General features: G+C 39.3%; 1 protein-coding gene across 1 annotated transcript in view; it reads left to right on the forward strand.

Moving 5' to 3' along the window:
* Positions 1-7,942: 7,942 nt before the first annotated feature.
* Positions 7,943-13,123, forward strand: part of LOC106116125 (uncharacterized) — a 10,588-nt gene continuing 5,407 nt past the window's right edge. Inside the window, exons 1-6 of the mRNA XM_013309865.1 lie at positions 7,943-8,008; positions 11,744-11,863; positions 12,195-12,281; positions 12,493-12,579; positions 12,661-12,894; positions 13,042-13,120. Coding sequence (XP_013165319.1) covers positions 7,951-8,008; positions 11,744-11,863; positions 12,195-12,281; positions 12,493-12,579; positions 12,661-12,894; positions 13,042-13,120 — 665 coding nt within the window. The 5' untranslated portion in view covers positions 7,943-7,950. The remainder of the gene's footprint in view (positions 8,009-11,743; positions 11,864-12,194; positions 12,282-12,492; positions 12,580-12,660; positions 12,895-13,041; positions 13,121-13,123) is intronic.

A 13,123-nucleotide genomic window follows, 5' to 3' on the forward strand; every position in this document is an offset into this window, starting at 1 on the left:
GAACCTTGTTTTTTTTTAGTAGAGAGTTTTTAAATAGTAAATACAACTAGAAATAAATACTGTGCCAAAACCTAAATCTGAAAAAGTTTCTTTGTAAAGAGTAACACAACATTGTAGGATAGTATTGGGCGTCCTTCGCCCTTACAACTTTTCATTTGGGTCCAAGACCTTAATCAAAACTATTTGGGCGCCAATCTCCGTCAAATGAGATACTGTTGTCATTTATATTGTTTTTTAAATTTTGAAAGGTTGTAGCACATGTACGTTATCTGGCGCGCGCTGCATGCCGGACACATGATCGCAGGGCTTGCTACTTTTTATTTAGAAAAGCTGAGACGCAAATCTAAGCTCTCCCCATTACAAGCTTTAGTACCTGTCAGATAATTTTCTTTTGCATACCAATGTTTCTGTTAAAAAGCTATGTTTCTTGTCATAGTGCTATTAAACAAATTTCGTTTTCCTTATAAGTAAATAGTAAAAAACACAAGCTTGACGTAATTTATCTCTTTCAAGTATATAAATAAAGTAATTAAAAACAATAAAAAAAAACACAATTGAAATGTCATGCGCGAGACATTTGCATAACAAAGCTGTGTAGTATGACGGAAGCTTATGATGACGACTTTTATCCTTTTTTTTATTTATAAGAGCGAATTTCAAGTTAGAGGAAAACTAGTACCACCAGCCAAGTATTTTTGTAATACATGTTGGTAATCAAGTACTTCCTTTTAAAATAGCAGAAGTTACAGTTCCAATAATTTTATTTGACTCTTTGTGTAACTGTTGACCTCGCGCGTGAACGACAAGTGTTTTGCGCTCGAGTTGAAACACTTGACCATGTCTATATTGTATAGAAATAGATATCATAAGCCTTGTAGTGAACGCGCGGACAGGCATAATTAAATAATAATACGGATTGGTCGACCATAAGGCGGTTAGTAGACAAATTGTCTACTAACTGCCTTGTACTCGTCCGCTGTTCTGTTATTAGCTGAAGACCGCCTCTAGTGGTGGGAAATTAATGCAATTCGCAAATAATAATAACACAAAACATATTATAATATAGCTTGGCGAGAGGAGCTGGCCCAAACACGCTTGCGGTGGCTTAACGCAGAGGAGAACGCAACACCTCTTAAAATACTAAGCGTAATTAGGTGTATTTGCCACAGCGCGGCCCTGCGGTCTTCGTTGTATTTTTCGTTATCGACTTTGCTTACCCACAAGCACAAATGTACATCACTCTGCTTTAAACATCTCGCCAAGTTGAAAAATGCCCATGATAATTATTTCATTCTGTTCTGTATCAACGATTAACATAGATACTTTACTTACTTACGCCGCTGGCGCATCGACCCAAACTGGGTCTTGGCCTCCGACACAAGAGATCGCCAAAGTCGCTTGTCTTGCGCCTTCTCCTGCCAGTCCATCGCTTGTAGCTCCCGCAGATCCAGCTCTACGGCGTCTCGCCAGCGGTACCTGGGATATTTACTTTAAGAATACCTTTATTTTATGTTGAAGCTATACGTTTCTTCAAGTTATTATAGCAAGTTTAATTAACCGACAGATTTAAAGGCCGTTAATAGAATGTACTTCGTTTAAAATAGTTAATGGAAAAAGTTGTTTATTATATAAACGACCACTTTTCTAAGCGATGCATAAACACCACATTCATTTAATGTCGACAGGTTTACATATATTACTGCGAGCTCTAACTTTAACAAATAAATAACATTGTGATAGACAGGTAGGGCAGAGATTCGGTCTCTTTTTATCTGTCCCTATTCTGCTCTTATTTTTCCCTTTCCACCCTTTTCTACCGTGTAAAAAATATGACATTTTCTTAAGCGTTGAACCAAGTCAGTGTGACATCGATCACATAAAAAATAAAACTTTAAGCCTTAAGCTACGAAATATATTGTGACGAGATGGATCGATCGCGCGATGTCATTACCTCTTCGGCGCAGTCGTGTCATGTATGTAACGTAAATTGTGCATTTTATGATGAAACGATTGAATTAATAAAATGGGCAAAATGTGTTAACAATTCTCAGTAGTTTTGCAGCTTAGTTAATCTGCAGACAAAATGGCTGGGTGGCCTCGTCACCGAATATTTCAATAGATTACCCTTTGCTTCAGTATTAGTTATTTCTAAAACCAAACGAAGTCGTAAAAAGTTATGTGAATTGCGTCAAACAACAGCGATCAATGCTTGCGAAATTTATGTTTATCTAACTACAATATTTTATATAAATTATTATTAATTAATAAATATAATCAGGCTTAATAGTGTGATAGCATTCCATGTAACTAAATGCTATGAACACATTGTCAACTATTGCTTAGCAAATATTATCTTATCTTACTAATATTATAAATGCGAATGTTTAGATGGACGGGTGCATGGATCACGCTGAAAATAGGCATAACTGTAGAACATAGTCTAGAAAACACATAGGATACGTATTACGTTTGTGTTTTATGCCGCGCGGACAGAGTCGCGGGCGACAGCTAGTAATCAATAAAAATTGCAAAAAAATAAACATTTTTTTGTTTCTGATTCTTCTGTCTTATAGTTAGATACTTAACATTTTGTAAATTGATTTTGTTAAAAGGAATGTGTCAACGACACTTCGTTTAAGTTATGAAAGGAATAACTGGGCTAATTACATACATACATACATACATTTGTTGTAAGGAAGTTATGTTTATTCGTACAACGTAACTTGATACTCAAAGGTCGCATAAAACTTTCTGCCGTAAACATAAAGTTATGTAAGTGACGAGTTTTCTAATAAGAAGAAAGGTTACAAACGTGAGTATCGGCCACGTGTGTCCCCTTGCCGAGCTGGTAGGCTTGGCGGACAACTCTGACTCACCACTCATCCGGTATTTAATCTGAGGGCGCGGCGCACACTCGAACCTCATGGCACTTGGGAAAAATAAGAAATGAATGCGTGCGTAGCCGCAGGCGATTGCCTGTTGTTAGTTTTAGGCATTCATGGAATTGTGTCGAAATAAAATGTTATGTCCATGTACAGAACATTAAATATCGCTTAGCGGTCTGGTTGGGCGTCGCCATCTGCCCCAGCACGACACGGCACGACACGGCTCGTCGCCGCACCGCGAGCGACCGCAGCTCCCGTTACTTACATACCTCTAATGGTCGCTTTCTGCTTCACAGTTACTTCACGAGCTCGTCTTCCGTCACAATAAGAAACAAATGTACAAAGACATGGCAACAAAGAAAGAAACGGCTCTCGTCAGCTATACATATTTGTAGTATTATTATAGTTTGTTTCAAACCAATTAGTCGCAGCTTGTTACTATTATCTTTAATAACATATAGGCGATTGAGCAACCGATTTCACTCCAGCTTCCCGGTAGGGTGGTGGCTTGTGCCTGGCCTAGCACTAAGCTTGTGGTGGGTGTACCTATCAATTTTGTCATTTTCTTTTTTTTATTATTATTAACCTTCGTGACTTGCTGACATTTCAATTACTAAGAGAGAGAGAGAGAGATGTAACAAAATTTACAAACTAAATTACAACAGATATTTGCATCAGCTGGAATCCTCGTTGACATCGAACCCAAAATACATATGGACATTTCTTAAACATAAAAGGAAAGGCAGTTGCACTTTTCCTTCCCTAATGACTGCAGGGGATAAAATTGTTACCAGTGGACCCGATATTTGCGACCTTTTTGCGACGCAATTCTCGTCAGTTTATGCCTCCACTACTCCCACGATTGTTCCAAGTCAAGACGAACTCTGTGCGCCTACTGTCTCAAACTTTTTAACGTCCCTATCCGTAACTAGAGATCATGTGTACAGAGTGTTAAAAAGACTTGATTTTAAGAAAGGAGCGGGCTCCGATGGGATACCTGCTGTCTTTATCGTTAAGTGTGCTAGTGCGTTAGCTTTTCCTCTCTGTTTAATTTTTAATAAGTCCCTTACCTCTGGAATATTTCCGACAGCTTGGAAAGACACTTTAGTTATTCCGCTGTTAAAAAGTGGCGATGCTAGCTGTGTTGGAAATGACAGACCTATATCGTCACTCACTATATTTGCGAAAGTGTTTGAACAGATCATTTATCCACCTCTATCGTGGCATTTAAAACAGTTAATTGCTCCAGAACAACATGGCTTCGTTAAAGAAAGATCCACTTCGACAAACCTGTTATCTTTTGTTGGGGACCTTGTCGAGGGTGTTGATGGTGGTATATCATATACAGATCTCAGCAAGGCCTTCGACAAAGTAAATCACGACATTCTCCTGAACAAGCTCGAGTCATTTGGCGTATCTGGAATTCTGTTGCATTGGTTCAAATCTTATCTTCAAAACAGAACCTCGGTAGTCGTAATTGGGGGATACAAATCTAAGTCGTTTACCGCATCTTCGGGCGTTCCGCAAGGCTCCCACTTAGGTCCTTTATTATTTAACGTGTTTTTTAACGACGTTACCCAGTGCTTTAGCAACTCCAGAGTCCTTATGTACGCTGACGATCTAAAGTTTTATAGGCAGATAAACTCAACTGCAGATAGTTCTCTACTGCAGACTGATCTGGATCAACCATCTGAGTGGTGCAGAATTAATGCTATGTCGATAAATATAAGTAAATGTTCCTCGGTCCATTTTTCTAGAACAAAAATATCTAATCCCCACACTTATAATATTAACGGCGCGTCTATTAACGTTGTTAACCATATTAATGACTTAGGTGTAACACTTGATAGTAAGTTGCAGTTTAATGTTCACATCGATAACATAACTAAAAAATGCTTTAAAACCTTAGGCTTTGTATTAAGAAACTGTAAAGAATTTAAAAATGCTCGTACAAAAATATGCCTTTACTCATCATTAGTTCGCAGCCGCCTGGAGTATTGCAGCGTTGTATGGAACCCGCACTACGATATATATATATTAAGCGTTTAGAGAGTGTCCAAAAAAGATTTCTATTGCATTTATCATTTAGCTACAACTTAGGGAAAAAACTTTCAACTTATGAAGACCGCTTAAAACATTTTCGTATGGAGTCGCTTTGCCACCGAAGAAAACAGCTCGATGCCATGTTTCTGTAGAAATTCATCAATGGCTACACTGACGATTCTTACTTAATATCAAAATTATCCATCTCTGTACCTTCCAGACTACCCAGATATAAAAAATATAACCCGTTTGTTACTAAGGCAGCTCGTACGAACTTACGCCTTCATTCACCGATTAACAGATTGATGAATACATATAATGCTATGCATAACTCTTATGATGTAGAAAATCCTAAGCATAGAGCGAGAAATAATGCGCCCCTAATCGACATTTTCTCCAATAAAATATCTTCTTTTGTAAAATATATCCGTAATGTTGCTAATTAATTTAATTCATGTCCTCTTTTTTTCTTTCCTTTGTTATCTTTTTTATTTTTTGTTGTTTTCACAATTGGTTTCACTCTAAAAAATTTCAGTATTTTTTGTTTATGTATAAGGTTTTTGTGTTGTTTGTTTGTTTCATCATTAATCTCGCATGACTTGATGTGTACACATTTAATTGTGATAAGTTATTATGTGTTTTCTGTTTCTGTAATAAGGGTTGTTTTTTCGCATGTCTTATAACTTAACCGTTGGTGTATCATAAATAAATAAATAAATAAATAAATAGATAAATAAATAAATAAATAAATAAATAGATAAATAAATAAATAGATAAATAAATAAATAAATTATTCTCGCAGAGTTGTCGGTGTTAATTGCATTGTAATAATGAGTAATATCAAATTAATTAATTGATAGCTAAATCGAACTTTATTTTTATTGTCGTGACCTTGTTGTTCTTTTAGATTGAAGTTATTTTACTAAAATTATTATAAAACTTGATGACCTTTAGAAAAGCCGGACTTTAAGCAGACGCGTCAGTTTTGCGACCTGCAAAGTCGGGACAAACAAAAAATAAAGTTGTGATGCGCTCTTTCTAATGTCAAGGTCGATGTCGTTGGCAGCCTCCGGGATAGTGCGGAGGACAGAGGGCAGAGGGCGAAGGGCAATCGCTGCAGCTGCGCTAACGGGATGTGATATAGTGCAGAGAGTAAGGCTGCTTTGCGTGATGGTATTTTCATGTGATTTTATATTTATAATTTGAGAATTTTGTTGATTTGTGGTTATCCTATTACAACGTTATTAAAGTCTAGGTCCTTTGTATCACACGTAAAATAGGAAGAGTATAAATTACATCAGCTCGCTTGTTGACTGATGATTCAGTTTTTGTTCATATTCAGAGTCCACTTCGCCCACATCGCACCGCACCTTGACATTTGATCAATAAATAATTATTGTTATTAATAAGTTATCTGCAAAAACTTCTCTTTTCTAACGCGTAACATTATATATGACAATGTACATGACTATTTCTTTCTAAAATACAGACCGGCAAAGTTATCTGACCTGGTGGACTTAAGTCAAACTCGGAACGTCTGAGAGTCGCTGCTAGGCAACGGGGGTTTTTTTATTGTCAGCTCACCCTGGCCATGTAAGTTTGACATATTTCCCTGCGCCCGCGCCCACTTATTCAACGTGAATAAGCACTAATCACATTGAATTGGTCGATGGCGCTAACGTCTAGGGGTCACTGCGAATACAAGCTCGCCACATCTACCGTGCCCGAGCCCCTGCCCGCGCCCCTGCCCGCGCCCCCGCCCGCGCTTGCAACGTGAACAAACACTTCATGGTCACGGTCGCGCGTTGACATCTCGCGCGCAAAATCCTAATGTCAAGGACTCGTCTTCTAATCTGGTTTTATTAGAAAATGTTACATTTTAAAATTTTATGACAGCTTCATACATATTTTATTATATCTATAGACGCCATAAGGGAGAGTGGATGTTGGCGGTCCGGTTCGGTCTTTTAACTTTATGCCCAACATTCTTCTTTTAAAATCGCCCAAGTTTGGATTCCGCGGGCGGCGCGGATGATGAACCCAGCGCTATATAATACAACATACAAAGCAATCCAAAATCCATTGCGGGCGATGCGTGCGGTGCGTCTGGCACTGGCACATGAACATGTATCTTAAAACACACGCTACTCTTACGTCATACTCATAGGGAACCCTAAATAGCTTCCGTGCAACTGGCAATGGCCATGTCCCCCGGCGTTAGGTATACATGACTTGACAGTTTTCTCATTAACATATTTTAATTAAGATCTTTTAGTAATGTTATTATCTATTATTAATCTATTATTAAGCCGCTGTCGCCGAGCAACAATCAGCTGCAGGCGACTGACTTGTCTCATTTGTTCTAGTTTAACTTGACACATCAAGCGAGTTGCGAAAGTTACGTACATGCATGCAAATAGACACTACTTGTCTCGTTTAGGTAGATAACTTTATGTAAAGTAACGCAATGATTAAAAGTTGTTCTCACAGTAGGGATAGGAAGATAAAGGAGGAATTCACAAGAGGAAGGTAGATAAGATGAATTGTGCCACAACTCGAAGAGCAAATAGATGCCGTATTGTAGCGAGAAGTCGAGAGCGAGAGGAAGGAGTAAAGCAGCGTCTATGGATATCGCCGCACCGATATGAATGAAACTGTTCTCAAATTAATATGACGATATTATTTTATATATCAAAACACCGATTTCGTTATAAACGTGGGTGAAAATGACGATCTTGAACATGAGGTGACAAAACTTATGAGAGGTTGAAATTAAAAAAAGACGTTATGTATTTTGTTCGCTGCCACAGCGCTGCCCGCACTGATTCTGAGTAAGAGTAGCAAGGGCGAGCAGTAGATAGCACTTGTATCAATTTGTCAAGATGTGTTGCCCAGCGCTGTGCTGTAAGAGGTGCCGGCGGGGGTGGCGGCGAGTGGCGGCGGGAGGCGGGGCGAGCAAACGGCTGGTATATGCCGAGCGGGGCGCTCGCGGCGGCAGTCCTCGTGCTTGCCCCTGCTCGAGATGCCGCGCCGCGCCCCACCCGCGCCCTGCTGGCTGGTGCTCTGCCTGGCCGGCGCCGGTGAGTCGTCACTCGCCACCGACACCATTTCTCGCCTCTCGGGCCCTCTATTCTATGGATTTCGTTTTTGTTATGTGAATTATCATCAAACGTAAATCTTAATTTAAAATTGCTTTTAATTAATCTCTATAACTATTATATGTAAACTGTTTTCGGTGAATCTCTATTTCTTATGATACCTTTATAATTTTACCGCAATCTATTCCCGACGGGAGTTCGGTGATGAAGTTCACATTTCATGATAAGAGATTTAAAGTGAAATGTAACCGACGTCGCGAGGCTACTGCCTACTGGGCTTGTCGATAAACTTTGCCTTGCAGGACAAACAAAGTTAAAGATAGGTGAGGTGTTATGCTCACAACTGAATAGGTCAGGTCGTATGATTTTGTTCGTAATGCAACAAAAGGGTTTATATACAAAATAATTATTTCCGCAGACGACTAGTAGATACAAATAACAATCTATTGAAGATATTTTACGCCTCGACATATTCTTTTGATGTGATATGAGAACAACATTTTGTTATAAATATGTAACTCTTAATAATACAAATTACTGATCAAAAAATACTGATCTACATCAGTAGATGTTGAAAATCGTCTGGGTTTTGTGAGTCGGGATATGTACTAAATTATACATATACTTACCTTTTGTTAAATAAAAGTTATTTGTCTCCACAGGTGGACACAGTTAACGTTAATTCGTCAATTAAAAAATTTACTTCATTAATCGTAAATGCGTTCAAAATTCGAAATTTTAACACAAGTTAAAGATAATCAGTAACAGTTAACAGTTATGAAATTCACATGATTTTTTGGTTAAGAGAAATACATAGATAAAACAATTAGAAGGTCGAATTAAACACACATTTATTTAATTGCCTCATTCTGTCTCGTTCCATCTTATACAATTAGTAAGTTAATACGTTAGTAAACAAATCAACAATGTGTTTACGCGCGCGCGCATCCCTCACCATTATGAGGGTTGGCCATAAATCTATCGAATGGTTTTTGCGAACGTCGCTTGTTCTATTCAAAATAAATGTATAATTATTTGTCGTAAACTAATGTATGTGAAATCAACATTCTATCGTTAGAAATAAACAGATAAATTCCCTATTGTTAAGGGTTGTTCATTGAAAGCACATGTTTCGTCTTCCGCATTTTTAAATTTATTTTTCCATGTTTTTATTTACGCAATATCAAAAAAAATCCTTTTCGACCGCTCTTTCAAATGAACCATAAATATTTTCGTCGGCAACAGGCACAAGTTTAATTGTATTTTAGATACCACGTGATAGTGTCTAGTGCAATCGAAACCGGAGTGTGGCCGTGTAGTGTAAAGTGTAGTCATAGTGTAAAAGTATAAATGCGGTCAAATGTTTTCCAACCTCCTGTTCATTTCCTTTTGTTCACGTCTTTCCCCTACGATCTATGTATATAATATGCCCCCGCACTTCCCAAACATGAATTATCAACTCGTTCATTCACCATTACACTAGCCTACAGTCGCCGACCATAGCCGAACTTACGAGCTTGGCGTGGCGCGTAATTTTAAACAAAATGACATTACATCACCAAGTGTCTAATGTTAACTAACGGGTAACGGACTAAATGAACGGTAGTTGAATTTAACTTAAGTTAACAAAAACGTTAGCACTTTTTGAAGATAACTTAAAAGTTAATCCATTAACAAAAATGTTAACTTCATTGATTAACGATTAACGAGTTAATGCCCACCTTTGTCTTAATACCTTGTAAATGCTATCTTGGGATATCTTGTTTATAGACGTTTACATAATTAATTTCAAAATCAAAATTCCTTCGTCCACGACCGCGACCGCGAGCGCGAGTACGGCCTTGGGGCGCGCGAGCCTTCGCTTGCGCCTGTGCCAGTTTCGCTTCCCCGAACTGTCCTTTCAAATTTAAAATCGCATCGATCATTGTCGCCTTTACAACTTGTTCAGGAAATATACCATGTGTAGTGTTATAAAGTTACTTTTACTAGATCACGGCCACCGGTAGCTCGACCGTTGTTTTTGTTTTTTTTGAAACAATTTACATATATAAGAGATGTCGCCACTGTAGATATGACTACAGCCACATTCGGATAGAAATGTTCAAGGCTAAATAACATTATGAAATATTTACTCGTTTATAATATTTACAAATCTGCCTTGGACGGCAGCAACTTCAAAATATCTTAGACTCCACAACACTCGTGAGCAATTCACATTTTCTTGCATTTTTTTTGTATAATATATATTTATCTTTATAAGTCGGTTAATTTCCATTCAATTCATATTAATTCACACTTTTTCTCTATAAATACTTCCTATACTAGACGTCAGCGGAATGATTCTCGGAGACGGACATTTATTTTTAAACATTTTATAATAATATCAAATAATTGGGCAAATACTAATATAATGATGCTCAGGGATGATGTAGCATTCTTGTTGTGAAGAATTTTTGAAATCGGCTACATTGATCATATTTAAGTTCAATAATCACAAAAATGGCAGCTTTATTTAATCTTCTGACGTTTATAATATGCAGTGCAGATAGGTATCTTCCTACAGCGTGAATAAATACTGTTTATTGCGGTTGCTTCCAGACCCACCTTCTGCGTTACACCACAAATAGCAGTTACATCGTCTGCTTCTCGGTATCTTTGCTAACATCGCCGAACTCTTCGCTATTTATAAACGTAAATTTCTATCGACGTAGCCAAATAACAATGAGTGAAACACTATCAGGGTCCAGAAAACGCGTCATGTGGATAAGTAATTTTGTTTGATATTGGACGTTTCGTTTTGATTTTATTTTACCGGCCAGTAACCTGTCGGTTATATATTGACTTCTGAATGTCGTTCAAACGTTTTTATATGACTTACCGTGGGTTTCTGAGACCAAATCCGCGTTAAATACATATTGTTATCTCTATTTTGTCAAAGATAAAGAGGTAATAGATAAATTAGTATATAATTTTTTTTATACAAAGATTTTGGTCTCTGAAACCAACGGTTAGTTGATTCGCTTTGAAAGCAAGATGATATTGGTTTTCATAATTTTTTTTCCAATGTAGATACTGCAGCGTCACCTTATTATTTTTTTCACTAAAACAAAAACTAATTCTTTGTAGGAATTGAAAAAAAATAGTCAAGTATCTATTAATATATTCTTCTCCGCGAAAGTACAGTTTTACAATATGTTAAGTTGTTATAAAACTTTCTTGAGCGCGAGTGTAGGAGGAGGCGGCGGCGGCGGCGGCGGCCGGTTCGTAATGTCCCTCTTATGTTAATTAGTTGTACATAACACGCAGTGGACAACAACAGGCCGCGGGGCGCTCTGCTCGCCGCTCGCTGCTCGCGCGTTGTCCATTGCTGGCCTCTTGCCTTGGCGACTGACCGCGAGGCCGCCGCGGATCTACCTTGAATATAGACAATAATAAACAACACCATAAACTATAATACTTGTATCAAATTAGGGCTAAATTACAATAACGTATATCACCGGTTGGTATTTATGAGAGACGCGTCGGTTATCGCGGTTCACAGGCAAAATAATTGTAGCCCAATTGAGTATTCACGCCAAAAAATATTAAAGGTTTCGGTAGCGGTTTCTAATGGGAAAATTTTACTGTGCTATTTTTAAATAACTTTTCATTGGTCACATCACATCTACACGTAAAATATACAATACTGTTTTATGATAATTTTGTTTATCTGTGCAGTCGTTGCGACGGCGGCGAGTCCCGCGCACCCCGCGCCCACCGCGCCCACCGCGCCCACCGCGCAGCCCCGTCTGCGACTGCCCCGCTCCACCTCCAACAGCTGGCTGCAGCTTGTCGCAGGTCACAGCAATTTTACACACTACCAAACTCTTCAAGTCTCACTTGGAATAGTGTCTGACGAATGACTGAATGAGGCGCGAGGGCTGTGAGCAAGTAAAAAAAGGAAAACAGTCAATTACTTTTAAAGTGCCCCCCTAGGTGAGAAAAGGTAGCTGTGACGTGATTTGTTGGAATTGTTCGCGAGCGCCATATGCGCGGGTGCCGCGAGTGCGCGCACCGCGGCCACCCAGTACAACATTTTATTTTCGTCGTTCGTCATTATCCGTCAACGCCTGAGTTTGGTAAACTTGATGCGGCGAGTGTTAAGCTAACGCAAACGTCATGTGTGCAGACTACGCTCGCAACAACATGGAGTTCGGCGCAGACGGGCCGCAGTGGTCGCTGCCGGGAGTCACAGGCGCCAGGGGCCCGCTCAGAGGTAGCGCCTCCCTCGCAAACACACACACACACACACTCACACGCCACGTCTCAACATAAAAAAATCTATTCAAATGTGAAATATGATTTTTATTTGTATACTTAGAAGTTAGATAATTATTTTATTTATTTTAGATGTTAGCTAATTGTGTTTTTATTTTTTTAAATTTATAAAAAGTTCATAATAACCGAAGAACTGGTTGCATTGCTAGCAGCGCGCGCGCCGCCGCAGCCCGCCATCCTGCCCTTGCTCGTGCTGCCCATGGAGGTGCCCGCCCAGCCACCGCCGCCCCAACCAGGTTATGCACCGCAGCCGCTCGCCTCCTGCCGCTCCTGTACTTAGCTATGTTGATATTCAAATTCAAATCTCTTTTTTTTAGTTCCAGAATGCCCAGTTGTAGTCGAGACGACTCACAAGGAAAACGTGAAAGACAATTTCAACAGGAAAAGAGTTTCGAGTAACGGATTCAATGATCTAGACGAAGAATATCCTCCTGGCCGATCGCGAGGCCCACAGAAACCGGATTTAGACAGGGAGCGGCCCACGGCAGAGCCCTCTTACGAGTTTATCCCGGAGGTCAACACCGGCCCGCCGCCGACGTTCAACAAAGTGGGTGAGCCATTCCGTATAACTTCATAATATGGTGCATTTAATGCGCCGCGAAATTTGGAGGAAGCAATGTGACTTTTTGGACTCCCGACAATAATAATGTATAACTTTTTCTATGACCGATAAAATGAACTTAGTAATATTACCCTAGTGAGCTCGCAAAAGCTGGTGGAGATGTTCCGGTCGCAGACGCCAAGCGCGCCCTACGAGCCCCCTATGAAGCTGTCGGGGCA

Source organism: Papilio xuthus, unplaced genomic scaffold (genome assembly GCF_000836235.2).
Source record: "Papilio xuthus unplaced genomic scaffold, Pxut_1.1 DF827756.1, whole genome shotgun sequence".
Classification (NCBI taxonomy): Eukaryota; Metazoa; Arthropoda; class Insecta; order Lepidoptera; family Papilionidae; genus Papilio; species Papilio xuthus.